Source organism: Neoarius graeffei, chromosome 3 (genome assembly GCF_027579695.1).
Source record: "Neoarius graeffei isolate fNeoGra1 chromosome 3, fNeoGra1.pri, whole genome shotgun sequence".
Lineage (NCBI taxonomy): Eukaryota > Metazoa > Chordata > Actinopteri > Siluriformes > Ariidae > Neoarius > Neoarius graeffei.
Window position 1 is genome coordinate 83458888 of NC_083571.1, and position 18232 is coordinate 83477119.

An 18232-nucleotide genomic window follows, 5' to 3' on the forward strand; every position below is an offset into this window, starting at 1 on the left:
CAGTGAACACACGCGCACACACCCAGAGCAGTGGGCAGCCACACCAGAGCACCCAGGGAGCAGTCAGGGGTCAGGTACCTTGCTCAAGGGCACTTCAGCCCAAGGCCACTCCACGTCAACCTAACTGCACGTTTTTGGACTGTGGGGGAAACCGGAGCACCCAGAGGAAACCCACACAGAAAGGCCCTCACTGGCCACTGGGCTCGAACCCGGAACCTTCTTGCTGTGAGGTGACTGTGCTAACCACTACACCACCGTGCCGCCCTCTCTGTTTGTATACATCAGAGTCATAAAATGCTGAATAGTGTTCCCCGGGCTCTGTATTATAGCTGCCCACTGCTCTGGGTGTGTGTGTGTGTGTGTGTGTTCACTGCTTCAGATGGGTTAAATGCAGAGGAGGAATTTCACCGTGCTTGAGTGTGCATGTGACAAATGAAGGAGAAAAAAAGAGAATGGCTGAAACATTGAATTTTGAAGGCCGTCTGTAAGTTCAGTCCATAAATGCTCGGTCTAGTCTATCCCTTTAATTTAAAGGGGATAGTTTTACCCCTTTTCCACCAACAGGTGTTTCCCATAACCCGGTACGGAAAGTATGAACTGGAACGGGACGGTGCATTACAATAACATTACGTTTTCAAAATATTCAGGGGTTTCATACTTATCTTGTACTCACACATATCACTGTCATGTATTCTTTGATTATCCAGTATTATTATATCCCGTCACATTGTATTAACGTTATATTCACGATATTTTCAATCGAAATAGATCTAAAAGCCCAGAACTCCAGTTACAGAATATACCTCGGCGTGACGTCACAAAGAAATCCTGTGTGGCGGAACGAGCGCCATCCTGTCGGGATGGGTTCTCACTGGATAGTTGTCTCCACTTTTAACTGTCATGATGGAGATGTTGATGTGTTAGACAGTGGAGGAGGCGACCATCTCAGGTTAACATGTTTAAAGGAACAGTCCACCGTACTTCCATAATGAAATATGCTCTTATCTGAATTGAGACGAGCTGCTCCGTACCTCTCCGAGCTTTGCGCGACCTCCCAGTCAGTCAGACGCGCTGTCACTCCTGTTAGCAATGTAGCTAGGCTCAGTATGGCCAATGGTATTTTTTGGGGCTGTAGTTAGATGCGACCAAACTCTTCCGCGTTTTTCCTGTTTACATAGGTTTATATGACCAGTGATATGAAACAAGTTCAGTTACACAAATTGAAACGTGGCGATTTTCTATGCTATGGAAAGTCCGCACTATAATGACAGGCGTACTAACACCTTCTGCGTGCTTCGGCAGCGCATTGATATCTGAGCTCCGTATCAATGCGCTGCCGAAGCGTGCAGAAGGTGTTAGTACGCCTGTCATTATAGTGCGGACTTTCCATAGCATAGAAAATCGCTACGTTTCAATTTGTGTAACTGAGCTTGTTTCATATCACTGGTCATATAAACCTATGTAAACAGGAAAAACGCGGAAGAGTTTGGTCGCATCTAACTAGAGCCCCAAAAAATACCATTGGCCATACTGAGCCTAGCTACATTGCTAACAGGAGTGACAGCGCGTCTGACTGCGTCTGACTGACTGGGAGGTCGCGCAAAGCTCGGAGAGGTACGGAGCAGCTCGTCTCAATTCAGATAAGAGCATATTTCATTATGGAAGTACGGTGGACTGTTCCTTTAAGAAATATGTCTCGGTTTGCAAGACCAGTGTCATCAATGTCACTAGTTTTGAAATTTGTAGATGTTCGATCCCAACCTGATACTAATTCTTGTGGTGTATTTGCCATAGCAAACTGTGTCAGTATTTTACATGGCATTGACCCACATACTGTCGAGTATGATGTTAGGGTCATGAGAGAGCACTTACACACTTGTATGCAAAACAAACTCTTTTTACCATGTTCCCACATAAAATTGTTGAGCAAACTGATAGACATAGAACCATTCATGTAGAAAGGCTGTACTGTAGTTGTAAGTTACCAGAAGATTCATATTTGTATTTTATGTGCAATGAATGTAAAATGTGGTTTCACACTGATTGATTGTGAAAACGTGGGTCATAAAACAGAAGCGCAGATCAAAAAAGATAAGAACTTGAAATGTATACAATGTCAGCTGAAGAAACAAAAAGGTAGAGGTAGGGGAAGAGGCAAGAAACTGCAAAATTGATGAATAAATAGTAAAGTTATATGTTTTGACAATAACACAACTAAACAATATATTTTGTTTTTCTTCGAACTTTATTTATCATACGGGACGGGTTAATCTATAAAGGCGGGATAACTAATGTAAGTACCGATTAATAAAATGGTGGACGTGACGGATGTCTTTGTGAAACTGGAACAGAAAAGGTAAGATTATACATTATGTAAATAAATGTCACAAAAATGGTATTGTTACAAACCCTAGCTCAAAGGCAATGTAACATAAAAAAGGAATCCACACGCGGACGGAATTACGTTTGGTTCAATTTATTAAATAAGTATAATAAAGAAAAATGTAGGTGTAAGATCAGCAAATATGAGAGTGTATGCAAAGATGTCTAGGAGTGCCAAAACCAAAAACCAAAACGCCAAAGACACGAAAAGGGGAGGCCCCCGATAGACAGGAACGCTGCCATTTTATACCCCGTCCAATCAGCGCACCTGCAGTCCATTATCTGCAAAAAGAAACACAAGCAGACACAAGCAGCAGAGTAGGCGGGGCTATAATAAACATTAAGCAGAACGTCACAGTATTGCGGGACGGAACACTTGTTGTTATATATAAGAAAATACGTGACGCCACATTAAAATACGTGACGGTACTGTTCCGTCCTGTTCTGTTCCGTACTGGGTTATGGGAGATGCGTACCAACAGGGAACAGGTTCTGTTCTGATTTGCACACCAAGTTTTGAACCGTTTAGAACATTTCAACCAAAAATAAATTGGTTCGGAACCTGAAAAGGTTCCTAGCTGAAACCAAAATACAGCTGGTTTTTCCAGCGTGAACCATGATGATATCAGTGGGCGTCATTAATTTGGAGAGGGAGCAGAGCGCAGCAATGAAGAACACAACAGAAATGGATACATCTTCAGAAAAACAAATATCTGCCATAACACAACAAAATCTCACCGGTAATCATTGTGCACCACTATCTTGCTACTATTGGTTTACTCCTGTTGTGAATTGGGCAATGCCCTCTGTTTATGACATATCCTTGATTACAACGCTTCTGCACCAAACTGGTGAAACTGCAGGCTGGTTCACTAGCTGGCACCGAGGTTCACAGAATCCTGAACGGAACCAGTTCCCTGTTGGTCAAAAAGGGGTAATTATGAAAAATTCACTTTGGCAGTGCTTGTGCACTTACATTTGGGTATCTGGAGCATTCCAACCTCCAAACTCTGAAATAAGACACCTACTCAGTTTCTTTTGTTCTGCCTATTTCAGAAAACATGTACTTTAACAAACTGTTCAGGTTTTACTCCCCTTTCTGTATCACTCATTAGAATCACGCCGTCCACTCATTTCAGTGTCTCCGATCACAGCTTGAGAACTGCTTTTGCAAATAAATATTCATGAGGAAAGCGTTACCTGATTGGATGGTAGAAGAGAGGGGTGGGGTGAGCAGTAGCTCATTATCATTTCTATATTTTAGTATCATTTTCCACCATTAGAAGATATGTTAGGTCAGGGGTTCTCAACCTTTTTTGCTTTGAGGCCCACCTATTCTTACAAGAAGTCAGGGCCCATTATAAAAGATCCCCAATTATTTTGGCTCATCTGTTCTATTAGAATCTAATAATGTACTGTAAAGTGTATTAACAGAATGCAACATCACTCCCTGTTACAGATGGGAGCCCAGGAATTAAATACAACCCCGATTCCAAAAAAGTTGGGACAAAGTACAAATTGTAAATAAAAACGGAATGCAATAATTTACAAATCTCAAAAACTGATATTGTATTCACAATAGAACATAGACAACATATCAAATGTCGAAAGTGAGACATTTTGAAATTTCATGACAAATATTGGCTCATTTGAAATTTCATGACAGCAACACATCTCAAAAAAGTTGGGACAGGGGCAATAAGAGGCTGGAAAAGTTAAAGGTACAAAAAAGGAACAGCTGGAGGACCAAATTGCAACTCATTAGGTCAATTGGCAATAGGTCATTAACATCACTGGGTATAAAAAGAGCATCTTGGAGTGGCAGCGGCTCTCAAAAGTAAAGATGGGAAGAGGATCACCAATCGCCCCAATTCTGCGCCGACAAATAGTGGAGCAATATCAGAAAGGAGTTTGACAGTGTAAAATTGCAAAGAGTTTGAACATATCATCATCTACAGTGCATAATATCATCAAAAGATTCAGAGAATCTGGAAGAATCTCTGTGCGTAAGGGTCAAGGCCGGAGAACCATACTGGGTGCCCGTGATCTTCGGGCCCTTAGACGGCACTGCATCACATACAGGCATGCTTCTGTATTGGAAATCACAAAATGGGCTCAGGAATATTTCCAGAGAACATTATCTGTGAACACAATTTCCCGTGCCATCCACCGTTGCCAGCTAAAACTCTATAGTTCAAAGAAGAAGCCGTGATCCAGAAGCACAGACGTCTTTTCTGGGCCAAGGCTCATTTAAAATGGACTGTGGCAAAGTGGAAAACTGTTCTGTGGTCAGATGAATCAAAATTTGAAGTTCTTTATGGAAATCAGGGACGTCGCGTCATTCGGACTAAAGAGGAGAAGGACGACCCAAGTTGTTATCAGCGCTCAGTTCAGAAGCCTGCATCTCTGATGGTATGGGGTTGCATTAGTGCGTGTGGCATGGGCAGCTTACACATCTGGAAAGACACCATCAATGCTGAAAGGTATATCCAGGTTCTAGAGCAACATGTGCTCCCATCCAGACGACGTCTCTTTCAGGGAAGACCTTGCATTTTCCAACATGACAATGCCAAACCACATACTGCATCAATTACAGCATCATGGCTGCGTAGAAGAAGGGTCCGGGTACTGAACTGGCCAGCCTGCAGTCCAGATCTTTCACCCATAGAAAACATTTGGCGCATCATAAAACGGAAGATACAACAAAAAAGACCTAAGACAGTTGAGCAACTAGAATCCTACATTAGACAAGAATGGGTTAACATTCCTATCCCTAAACTTGAGCAACTTGTCTCCTCAGTCCCCAGACGTTTACAGACTGTTGTAAAGAGAAAAGGGGATGCCTCACAGTGGTAAACATGGCCTTGTCCCAACTTTTTTGAGATGTGTTGTTGTCATGAAATTTAAAAATCACCTAATTTTTCTCTTTAAATGATACATTTTCTCAGTTTAAACATTTGATATGTCATCTATGTTCTATTCTGAATAAAATATGGAATTTTGAAACTTCCACATCATTGCATTCCGTTTTTATTTACAATTTGTACTTTGTCCCAACTTTTTTGGAATCGGGGTTGTAAATGCAATAAAAACAAAATGGTTTTTTAATTGTAAGTATTGTATTTAAAACTGTATGGATGTGCTGGAAGCCAGCATAAACTCACACATGCAGGTAATTCTCAGTCAGAAGGGATTAATGATCCAAAAGTGGAGTCTGGTCCATTATCACAAGAACTTATTGCCGTGTTTGTGTTCAGCAAACAAGCAAGTTATTGAAACCAAGAAGTTCACTGAAAAGAAGTGGATATAGAAACCATTCAATGGGATTAGATCCTTACACGCTAAAAAGAAGGATTTTTCCTAGGAGTTGGAAAATTAGCCATCCATTGAGTTCCCTGACATCTCAAACTACCAGGTGCTGCAGACATCGTTCTACATGGACAAACAGATGAAAACCTGGAAGAGCGTGGAGGCGTACAACTTTTTATATGTGGCTGGGTTAAAGATCTGGGGATCAGGACACTACAAGATAGACGGCGGTAGACGGATCTAAGTGCAGGAAGAGTATTAGCAGGTGTGATATTTACAAAAGCAGAACAGAATCCTAAAGCAGAGTATTTAAACCGCATTATAAACTTGGCTAGAAACAAACATGATAATGATAATGCTCCGCAAAGCCTCCGTGAAAACAGCTTCCGTATCTGTGCGTGCTGATTGTGCTCAAATCAGTATCAGGTGTTTCCCATAACGACCGGGTCTGCTCGAGCTGCTCCAGGCTCAAACGCGCAAAGGCGTGACAGTCAAGTGTTCACCTGCTGTGTGACCACAACTTTTAGCTCGCGTGTATATCAACCACCAAAGCACCTCATTTTCATCGATAAAGCATCGCGAGCTGTCGTGCAACTGTAGCTTAATGAGGCGGATGCAACCCAGCAATTATACTCTACGATGAATCAACTTGGGGAAAAAAAATTTGCAGCCCACTAGATGGCGCTTCATGGCCCAGTGGTTGAGAAACTGTATTAGGTCAAAACTGACTGGTGCTTAGACCCATAAATATAATAAGTGTGGTAATGTGGGTTGTGACTACCACACCTGTAACAAAAGCAAAAAAGACACCGACACCTGGAGATCCCTGGACCCCACTGTGAAAATCACTGGTATATTCGAACAAGAACATAAAATCAAAGTGTTAAAAAAAAAAAGAGAGACCCAAACGACTGTTTCTAGATTGAGCAAACTAGTTTGAGCTGTATTTATATGATCACTTGCACTACAATCACGTTTTTTTTTTCTTCTCGCATTTAAAAAATTATTTTATTTACTTAAAGGTCATAGGCGAGGGTCGGAGGTGGAACGTAGAATATCAATTTTATTTTCTAGAAGAACGACCCAAAAAGCAAATTCAATCTTCCTGATGTCTAATTTGCACCCTTAAATTGAATAAAACGGTTAAAATATACTGGTTTGCGCAAGTTCCGAAGGTTTGTTTACATCTCACTTACGTGCACTTTCACCGCCAGGGGACAGTCGTCGTGACGTCATTCAAGGCAAACAGACTGGGAGCAGTTCTGTGTTTATTTGTGAACCGAGCACACGTGTACAGACTTTGGTCGTGAGAGGTTGTGTAAAATGTCTGATAGCAATTTTGAAGTAGGAACTCTCCAAATTGAATATCGAGAGGTGAAACCATATGTATGAACCTATGGCCGTTGCGAAGCAATCGGTGAATGTGACTCACTGGTTTAACCGTGCGGAATCGGACAGCGACTCGGCCGACTCTGATCGCGGTGACCCCGGACCTCAACAAGACTCGCACCCAAACGATTTATCCTGGTAGTTATGATAAATTCCTACTTTGGTCGAAATACTAAATAAGAGCCCTTTTGAAGAATAATTAAACCGCCCTCTCTAGTGGATATAGGGAACGATTACTTGACAGTGCGCCGCTAGGCCACATTAGCCTGCTGTCCGCGGCATTATAGTATTTATAGCCTACTATCAGCGAGGAAATATTCCTTTTGTCTCATTTCCACAATGATTGCACAGGATCTCTCAGGATTCTTGACTTGTCAATTGCAAGCAAAGGTAAAAATGTTTACCTCCAATCTTCTCCTTTTTGCTTGAGCATTGCTGCTCCATTTCTTCTTTGACTGCTTGATTTTGTTTCACGCGCACAATCCACTCTCTCCGCCTCGTCTCCTCTTCCGGAAAAAGCCAACCCACTCTCTCCGCCTCGTCTCCTCTTCCGGAAAAAGCCAACCCACTCGCTCCACCTCTTCTCCTCTTTTGGGAAAAGCCAACCCACTCGCTCCACCTCTTCTCCTCTTTTGGGAAAAGCCAACCCACTCGCTCCACCTCTTCTCCTCTTTTGGGAAAAGCCAACCCACTCGCTCTGCCTCTTCTCCTCTTTTGGAAAAAGCCAACCCACTCGCTCTGCCTCTTCTCCTCTTTTGGAAAAAGCCAACCCACTCGCTCTGCCTCTTCTCCTCTTTTGGAAAAAGCCAACCCACTCGCTCTGCCTCTTCTCCTCTTCCAGAAAAAGCCAACCCACTCGCTCCGCCTCTTCTCCTCTTTTGGAAAAAGCCAACCCACTCACTCTGCCTCTTCTCCTCTTTTGGGAAAAGCCAACCCACTCGCTCCGCCTCTTCTCCTCTTTTGGGAAAAGCCAACCCACTCGCTCCGCCTCTTCTCCTCTTTTGGGAAAAGCCAACCCACTCGCTCCACCTCTTCTCCTCTTTTGGGAAAAGCCAACCCACTCGCTCCGCCTCTTCTCCTCTTTTGGAAAAAGCCAACCCACTCACTCTGCCTCTTCTCCTCTTCCAGAAAAAGCCAACCCACTCGCTCCGCCTCTTCTCCTCTTTTGGAAAAAGCCAACCCACTCACTCTGCCTCTTCTCCTCTTCCTGAAAAAGCCAACCCACTCGCTCTGCCTCTTCTCCTCTTCTGGAAAACGCCAACCCACTCGCTCCGCCTCTTCTCCTCTCTTGGAAAAAGGTAAAAACTTCTTCCTGAACCGGTCCCGTTGTTACAGTTCACTGCACAACAATAAGGCATGGTTTTTCTTTGGAAATTCCAGAACGCACGTCTGCACTCAAGCCGAACAGCAATGCAAGTAAACGGAAGTGGACTCAACTCAAGCGGTTTGTTTGTCTTGAATGACGTCACGCGCCGAGTGGTCACGAAAATCGCCGAACAGAAATTCGCCGCGATGCACACTAACTTTATTTTAATTATTACTTATTAACAATACTTCTTGGGACCAGAAGAAAATTACAGAGGGTTTTTTTAACATATAAAGTTTCAAATGTGCATAAATTGAAAACCGTTGCCTATGATCTTTAATTTACTATATGGGTAACTCTAATCTGTGTTTTTCTGTGCATTGTCTGCATCCTTGTTATTTGCTTTGTGTTGTCCTGCTGCAGCAAAACCTTTTCCCTCAGGTGTCTGTCTGATTGTCTGTCCGTGTGATCGCCCATGAATTCACATTTTCAGAAAAGAGCTGTACGATATAAAATTTTAGATAACGATTAATTTCCACAACTACAAGTTAAATAGAGCCATAAAGAGCCACTCTGTCTGTTAGTGATTACCCTAATGATTATTACAAACGCTTCTATCAGTGTCATTAAGAATTACATAAATGTCAAGCATCAACAAAATGTTTATAAAGAAGGTTTAAAAACCTTTTAATTGACAAATGCCTGTAGTTGATCCTGATTTTAATGCTTATTTAATCACTCCACACTGTTCACAGCTAACTCAGCGGATGTGTCGTTCTCTCTTTTCCAAACCAGGTGGTGTGACCGAGTGTCTAAAGAGTGCCTACGCCTGCTTTGTCAAGGCATGTAATACCAAAGGGAAGAAATCAGTGGATGCATGCCACAACGTCGGCTTGCTGGCCCATGACGGTCGAGCTTTAGAGGGTGGTCCAGACCCTGTGGCGGCTTGTCGCTACTATGAGAAAGCCTGTAAAGAAGGATTTGCACCGAGCTGTTTCAATTTGAGTGCCCTATATATCCAAGGCTCAGCAGAAGTGAACAGAAACATGCATAAGGCTCTAAAGTATGCTGTGCGGGCCTGCGAGTTGGGCCACGTTTGGGGCTGCTCCAATGCCAGCCGCATGTACAAACTGGGCGATGGCACGGAGAAGGATGAGCAGAAGGCGGAGCAACTGAAGAACAGAGCAAAAGAACTCCACGGACAACAGAAAGAGAACCAACTGAAATTTGGAGAGTGAGAGGGAGAAAAACTGCTAGATTTAGTGAGATATTTAGGTTCTCAGTGTTGGGCTGCCTGCTATACAATAAGTCGGAACGTGTTAAAGGTGTAGCTGTATAACGTATGTATGTATTGGGGAGTGTTAAAGAGCTGTGACATTACATTTGATTACTTGATGGTTGCAAACCCAGACAAATGATCTTTATGTATCGACATGCTGCATGTGGATATTTGAAATAATTCTATCCACATTCACTGGATATGAGCAATCGCATGCTGTGATTGGCTACTCTACTACTCGGCAATCAGCTCATATACCGTGAGTAGAGAAAAACAAAACGGCGGAGCGTGTTACTGAGCCAACCAAGGACGAAATAAAAACTACTTGAAAACAAAACCTCCCAAAATACAAAAAAGCTACAAAATATGGAAAAAGTATTTGATAAGAATTTTTTTTTCAAGAATTATAATTATCGCATTTTTCACAAACTGCTACTGTCATTTCACCGGTTTGTTTACATTCTAAGCGGAAATTTTGTCGGACGTTTTGTAAAAAAATGTATTGATCGAATTTGCAAAAAATAAAAATGCTCCGTTTCTCAAAATCCAGTGAATGTGGATAGAATAAAACAGTTATTCCACTCAATCTCACCATACATGGCTTATAGCCGAGCCAACATCTCATGTACGACTCGATTTCATGGAATAACTAACTGTTAAATGCGTGAACTTTCCAATTGTAAATCTTGTAGTCTCGACTGGTAATAAAGCTAATTTTTATGGTAATAAAGAATGGTAATAAATGTGTTATTTAATGGACTATCAACACCAAATAGCATATTGTTTGTGTAAAGTGGAGTTGGAGTTTAAAGTAAAACTCAAGGTTTCTAAGAATACTTCGACCCCTTCCTGTGGGGGGGAATCTGTGGACATCCTACCAATGAAAGAACTAATTAATTCTATGAACATAATCCGACTGTATAAATATCAGGCACATTACAGCACAAACAGGTACTATCCATCCATCCATCCATTATCTGTAGCCACTTATCCTGTGCAGGGTCACAGGCTAGCTGGAATCTATCCCATGTGACTATGGGCGAGAGGCGGGGTACCCCCTGGACAAGTCACCAGATCATTGCAGGGCTGACACATAGACACAGACAACCATTCACACTCACATTCACACCTACGGTCAATTCAGAGCCACCAGTTAACCTAACCTACATGTCTTTGGACTGTGGGGGAAACCGGAGCACCCGGAGGAAACCCACACAGACACGGGGAGAACATGCAGACTCCGCACAGAAAGGCCCTCGTCGGCCATCTGGCTGGAACCCAGAACCTTCTTGCTCTGAGGCGACAGTGCTAACCACAACACCACCGTACCACCCCCAAACACGTACTATTGCATTTCTTTACTGGAGCCATGAGAGTTGACACTGTTCCTTATTTATTCCTGTTTTGTGTTTCTGAGCTTTATATGATAAACAAATTTGAACTACAAGTATCTTAAGAAATTGTGGCCCCTTCAGCTATGCTTTACTGAACCCCATGTTGAGAATCATGACACTTAAGGTACTCCCTGATAATTAAATCTGCATTAACAGAAGCATCCAACTGTGCAGCATAGACCTATTGGCATGACTGATTTGCTGAATTAATCTAATCTAGTGAGTCAGCGTCTTTATTTATTAATGTTATGTGGTCCTTTAACCAGGAAATAGTCTTATAATTGTCAGCGCATCAGCATGGGCTCTCTGAGCAGTCTGTGGTTACGCAACCTCATACTCAACAAGCTGGGATGCACTGTGTGTTCTGATACCTTCAGTAATTTGTGCTACAGTAGCTCTACTGTGGGATTGGACCAGATAGGATAGCCTTCACTCCCCACGCATATCAGTGAGTCTTCGACACCAATGGCCATGGGCCTGTTCACTAGTTGTCCTTCCTTGGACTACTTTTAGTCGGTCCTAATCACTGCATACCAGGAACACCCCACAAGACCTGCTTTTGGTCCTTGTCAGAGTCACTCAGATCCTTACGCTTGCCCATTTTTCCTGCTTCCAACACATCAACTTTGACAACTGACTCTTCTCTTGCAGGCGAATATACCCCACCCCTTGACAGGTGCCATTTTACAAAATTATGTGATTCACTTCACCTGTCAGTGGTTTTAATTTTATGGCTGATTGATGTATATCAGGCAGCATGGTGGTGTAGTGGTTAGCGCTGTCGCCTCACAGCAAGAAGGTCCGGGTTCGAGCCCCGTGGCCGACGAGGGCCTTTCTGTGCGGAGTTTGCATGTTGTCCGCGTGGGTTTCCTCCGGGTACTCCGGTTTCCCCCACAGTCCAAAGACATGCAGGTTAGGTTAACTGGTGGCTCTAAATTGACTGTAGGTGTGAATGTGAGTGTGAATGGGTGTCTGTGTCTATGTGTCAGCCCTGTGATGACCTGGCGACTTGTCCAAGGTGTACCCCGCCTTTCGCCCGTAGTCAGCTGGGATAGGCTCCAGCTTGCCTGCGACCCTGTAGAACAGGATAAAGCGGCTAGAGATAATGAGATGAGATGAACATTTGGAGTAGAAAAAATGTGTGGCTCTCGTTTGGTTTCTGTTTTACAGTTATCTAAACAGCATTATGTTCATTTCATGGAGTTTTTTTTTTAATCCTGTTGCAACATTTAATCTGAGTCAGGGTTGCGGTGGATCTAGAGCGAATCCCAGGAAGGCTGGGAACAGGTTGGGAGAATTTACCTCAAATGGAACACCAGTCCATTGCAGAGCAACATACACACACATTCACACATTTCTTCGCACTGGGGGCAAATTTGTGTACTAGGTTACCTATCTACATGTTTTTGGACAGCAGGAAGAAACCAGAGAACCCACAGGAAAGTCAAGTGAACACAGGAAGATGTGAACATGTGAAACTCTACACACATGGTAACCAAAGCTCAGGATCAAACCCTGGAACTGAAAGAGAGGCAGTGCTATCCACTTGTTGCAACATGTCCCAAAAGTGAATTCACAGTCAGCAGTTGTATTTATTAGTAAGCTAAAAAAAAAAAGACCTTAAATTACAGTATTAAGAAACACAATTCACATTATTCATCCCTTATCTGTAGCCACTTATCCTGTTCTACAGGGTCGCAGGCAAACTGGAGCCTATCCCAGCTGACTATGGGCGAAAGGTGGGGTGCACCCTGGACAAGTCACCAGGTCATCACAGGGCTGACACATAGACACAGACACCCATTCACACCTACGGTCAGTTTAGAGCCACCAGTTAGCCTAACCCACATCTTTTTGGGGGAAACCCACACAAACACGGGGAGAACATGCAAACTCCACACAGAAAGGCCCTCGCCGGCCGCTGGGCTCGAACCCAGGACCTTCTTGCTGTGAGGTGACAGTGTTAACCACTACACCACCGTGCCGCATATATCTCATCTCATCTCATTATCTGTAGCCGCTTTATCCTGTTCTACAGGGTCGCAGGCAAGCTGGAGCCTATCCCAGCTGACTACGGGCGAAAGGCGGGGTACACCCTGGACAAGTCGCCAGGTCATCACAGGGCTGACACAGAGACAAACAACCATTCACACCTACGGTCAATTTAGAGTCACCAGTTAGCCTAACCTGCATGTCTTTGGACTGTGGGGGAAAACGGAGCACCCGGATGAAACCCATGTGGACACGGGGAGAACATGCAAACTCCACACAGAAAGGCCCTTGCCAGCCTCGAACCCAGGACCTTCTTGCTGTGAGGTGACAGTGCTAACCACTACACCACTATGCCGCATATATCTCATCTCATCTCATCTCATTATCTCTAGCCGCTTTATCCTGTTCTATAGGGTCGCAGGCAAGCTGGAGGCTATCCCAGCTGACTACGGGCGAAAGGCGGGGTACACCCTGGACAAGTCACCAGGTCATCACAGGGCTGACACATAGACACAAACAACCATTCACACTCACATTCACACCTACGGTCAATTTAGAGTCACCAGTTAACCTAACCTGCATGTCTTTGGACTGTGGGGGAAACCGGAGCACCCGGAGGAAACCCATGTGGACACGGGGAGAACATGTAAACTCCACACAGAAAGGCCCTTGCCGGCCTCGAACCCAGGACCTTCTTGCTGTGCGGTGACAGTGCTAACCACTACACCACCATGCCGCATATATCTCATCTCATCTCATCTCATCTCATCTCATCTCATTATCTCTAGCTGCTTTATCCTGTTCTACAGGGTCGCAGGCAAGCTGGAGCCTATCCCAGCTGACTACGGGCGAAAGGCGGGGTACACCCTGGACAAGTCGCCAGGTCATCACAGGGCTGACACATAGACACAGACAACCATTCACACTCACATTCACACCTACGGTCAATTTAGAGTCACCAGTTAACCTAACCTGCATGTCTTTGGACTGTGGGGGAAACCGGAGCACCCGGATGAAACCCACGTGGACACGGGGAGAACATGCAGACAGTGCTAACCACTTCACCACCGTGCCGCATAGGTCAGGTTAACTGGTGGCTCTAAATTGACCGTAGGTGTGAATGTGAGTGTGAATGGTTGTGTGTCTATGTGTCAGCCCTGTGATGACCTGGCGACTTGTCCAGGGTGTCCAGGATAAAGCGGCTCGAGATAATGAGATGAGATGTGCAATGCAGCACAAGAACCAGCAGGGGGAGCTAGGTTCAAACTAATTAGCTCTCAAAGGATCGTAACGTGAGTAATGGCGCTGCGTTTGTTCTTTAGTTTGCGTGTCAGATTTAAGATGATCTTAGTGTTTCTGAATGGAAAGCAGTGAGTCAGCAGGTTTGGGATAAAAAGCTCGCGCTATCTATTAAGCCTGCGCGTGCGGGTTTTTTTTTTTTTTTGCAGGAAGCGCGTGGACCTAAAGGCAGGCAGCCGCCCGAAGCTCCGCCCACCTCCGTCGCTGCAGTTCAAACAGCAGGGCTGTGCTGCTCTCAGTGCAGCAGCTCCACTTCGCTTCAGCTCTAATCGGATTTGTTTGCGTTCAAATCCCCCACACAGGGACGCGACCGCAAGAACTGCAGCAGGAGGTAAAGTTTGCGGTGTTTTTTTGTGTGCCATGTTGAGGAGGAGGTCATAGTCATAGCATTTCTTGCTAGCTCGTATAGTTTTGTTTAGCTTAGCTTAGCTGAGTTAGCAAACCACTTAAATCCAAGCTGAACAACCAGGCTTGGCGCTTTACTGCATGTTAATTTAAAATAAATAAATAGAAATACTAGTACTGTTGCTTGTATTTTGACGTTTGCATGCTGTCCTAGCATGGGCTTTGTTTGCAGCGAGCTCTTTAAACATGCTGTAGGTGATGTTTTACACCACTAAACATCAAAATATCCTTTCCCAGGTTTGTGTGGCCACACAGAGTGACAGACTTTCTACCCCATCCAACTTTAAATAACATGCACGTCGTGTAAATCCACCAGCTGTCCCTGAAATTTAACTTTCAAATGACTCACTTGCATAAGTGCTGGTGCTCACTACACTACACTAGCTGGAGAAAAAGGCTTCATGTTTTTAATTCAACAACAAGGGCACCTTGTTCATCCTCCATCATAAGGCCCATCATGTGATGTAAAACTGTTTCTTGGCATGATGAATTAATTGGCCCTTGACTTGCCTGTCTGGTTTTAAATCTGTCTTGCTGGTTCTTCTCGGCAGCAGATCAGTGATCGATACTAGTGATCTGAAAGAACAACAGACATCCCTGGATCTCTGAGCTTGCGCAGGCTGGTCGCCGCAGGAATCCGTGTAATTAGGAAGTATGGTTCTTGTCTGTGCGTCCCTGGAATACCTTGTAGTAGATGTGGAGCGGAGGGAGTAAACACTTCATGGCATGCTGCTGCTGCCTGGTTTAACTCCAGCTGTTCAAACACATCACCACATCATTGTCTGTTAATCAGTGCAGTGCTGAGATGTTATACAGCCTGAGGAAAATGCAGTGGGTTGTTTTGTTTTATAAACGAACACACACGCAACCTCCAAAGAGTCCACATACAGGACTGGGCAAAAGTTTTAAACCCTGTTTACGCCTGGCATTAAAGTGCATATTGGGCAATTCCATGTAAATGTCAACCTCACCATGCAAAAATAAAGCAACATGTAATACATCAAAACCACTCCCAGAGATCTCACCTAGGCCTGTATTTTACAGATGTGAATAAGTTGAACCAATTTGTAACCAACCTAATACGTCACTGTCAGGCTTTCTTTCTTATAATGTAAAACCCAAGCCAAAATCAACTTTGATCATGTACAATTCTATATTATTGCCACAAGCCACAGAAATGTATGCTAAAATCCACAAAACAGCAAAACAATAGCCATCCTAAATATTATTTAAGAACTTTGATAGTTTTAGCTGATATTTAGAGTTTTTCAAAGGGTTATGGTGGTTAAATTGCTGATTTTCTAAACATATGCCATGTCTATTTCAGACGCATCACATCCATAACGGAATTTCGTCACATCCATAACGCTGACTTTTCCTTCCGAAACTCTGCATGAAATACAAAATATTTTAAACAAAGATTTTTTTAATATTCACCTTGGACCCCTCTATCAAACGGATATCTCCATTTCGACATTAGGTTTACGATTTCACCGAGTTTGATAAAAATGTACAGTCACCCAAGAAAAGTGATACTTTTTCTGTCACATCCATAACGCATCTTTTATTGGCGTTTTCTGGCATGCCCTAGATGTACTATGGGAATTGTTCTTGTTCTATCACTTCTCCAGTATGGTACAGCCTTAAAATATGCAACACCTGTTTAAATACTGGGAGACAATAAAACATGCACTGGGTCATTTGTTGCCATTTTGAGTTCAAGTGTCACGTCCATAACGCTGGAATTGCTCTATTCTGGGCCAGTTTCGTTTTTTTGTTTGTTTTTTTTTATATGAAAGCATGCCCATTTACACACTCATCCAGAAGGGTAATTTTGCACAAGGCCATCTGTCTACAGCAGAAAAAAATAAAATGACAAAACGCGTCTGGAAAAATCCCAAGGGAGTCTGGAGCCAGATTTGTGACGTCACCTGCGGAAGCGCCAGCAGATTGTGAGAGCTTGCACGGTTTCAGTGCACAGCCTGTGTAGACCAAGCGCTCCCATTTCTCTCTCGTTGTCCGGTCTTTTGGAAAACGATGAGTACTAATCCCATCAAGATTGGTGTTGCTGCACCCTCCTACGATACTTCTGTGAACGATTTTAATAATTACGCGATAACGTTGAAGAAATTTGCAGAAAACCACCAGGTCGTTTTCTCATAAACAAACCAGCGCTGACGTAGGATTCAGAGGGAGGCGTCCCGCACGCGACAACACGAAAATCAATGTTTGCCGGGAAATCCAAATGCCAAGTTTTTTCAGAGGCGGACCAATTCGCCTCAAATGGCTTGATTTCAACTGAATTTTTCTGGTATTGCGCAAGGTAAAAAAATTGCGCAAAATGTGACAGATATTTGACCAAAGTTTAATATAAAATAGAATTACATTAATCTTGCTCCTGAATTTACCCGTGATATGCACTTTAAAGGAACAGTCCACCGTACTTCCATAATGAAATATTCTCTTATCTGAATTGAGACGAGCTGCTCCGTACCTGTCCGAACTTTGCGCGACCTCCCAGTCAGTCAGACGCGCTGTCACTCCTGTTAGCAATGTAGCTAGGCTCAGCATGGCCAATGGTATTTTTTGGGGCTGTAGTTAGATGCGACCAAACTCTTCCGCGTTTTTCCTGTTTACATAGGTTTATATGACCAGTGACATGAAACAAGTTCAGTTACACAAATTGAAACGTAGCGATTTTCTATGCTATGGAAAGTCCGCACTATAATGACAGGCGTACTAACACCTTCTGCGCGCTTCGGCAGCGCACTGATATCTGAGCTCCATATCAGTGCGCTGCCGAAGCGCGCAGAAGGTGTTAGTACGCCTGTCATTATAGTGCGGACTTTCCATAGCATAGAAAATCGCTGTTTCAATTTGTGTAACTGAACTTGTTTCATGTCACTGGTCATATAAACCTATGTAAACAGGAAAAACGCGGAAGAGTTTGGTCGCATCTAACTACAGCCCCAAAAAATACCATTGGCCATACTGAGCCTAGCTACATTGCTAACAGGAGTGACAGCGCGTCTGAGTGCATCTGACTGACTGGGAGGTCGCGCAAAGCTCGGAGAGGTACGGAGCAGCTCGTCTCAATTCAGATAAGAGCATATTTCATTATGGAAGTACGGTGGACTGTTCCTTTAAAGCCTGGTTATGCAAGAATTGGGATTTTTTTTTTTGCCCCTCAGGTCCCTTAATAGTCGCAGAGTGTAATTCTCTTTTACACCACTGTTGTAAATGGAAATCGTGCTTTCAAATCAACTTGTGGACAGCTGTACATGTGCATTTGTTGATGAGCTGAAGGATCTAGAACTGCCAAAGAAGCATAGACGATATGCTGCGAACACAAAAAAAATTTGAATGCTGGTGGTTGCTAACCGGCAAAGAACGGCTAGTCTGCTAACCTTGGATGGTAAGCTAGTCAACAAAGCTAGACCGCAACCACCGCCAGAGAACTTATTGCAAGTATTGATG

The 18232-nt window shown here is 43.7% G+C and overlaps 2 protein-coding genes across 3 annotated transcripts in view; both read left to right on the forward strand.

Moving 5' to 3' along the window:
• The window catches only part of LOC132883648 (cytochrome c oxidase assembly factor 7), a 12736-nt gene extending 2338 nt beyond the window's left edge, over window positions 1–10398 (forward strand). The window contains exon 3 of the mRNA XM_060917531.1: window positions 9182–10398. Coding sequence (XP_060773514.1) covers window positions 9182–9624 — 443 coding nt within the window. The 3' untranslated portion in view covers window positions 9625–10398. The remainder of the gene's footprint in view (window positions 1–9181) is intronic.
• Window positions 10399–14543: 4145 nt separating this feature from the next.
• The window catches only part of ralgps2 (Ral GEF with PH domain and SH3 binding motif 2), a 306158-nt gene continuing 302469 nt past the window's right edge, over window positions 14544–18232 (forward strand). The window contains exon 1 of one of the 2 annotated variants that reach the window (XM_060917537.1): window positions 14544–14681. The gene's annotated coding sequence lies outside the window, so the exon portion shown is untranslated. The remainder of the gene's footprint in view (window positions 14682–18232) is intronic. The other variant, XM_060917533.1, reaches the window with a different exon arrangement.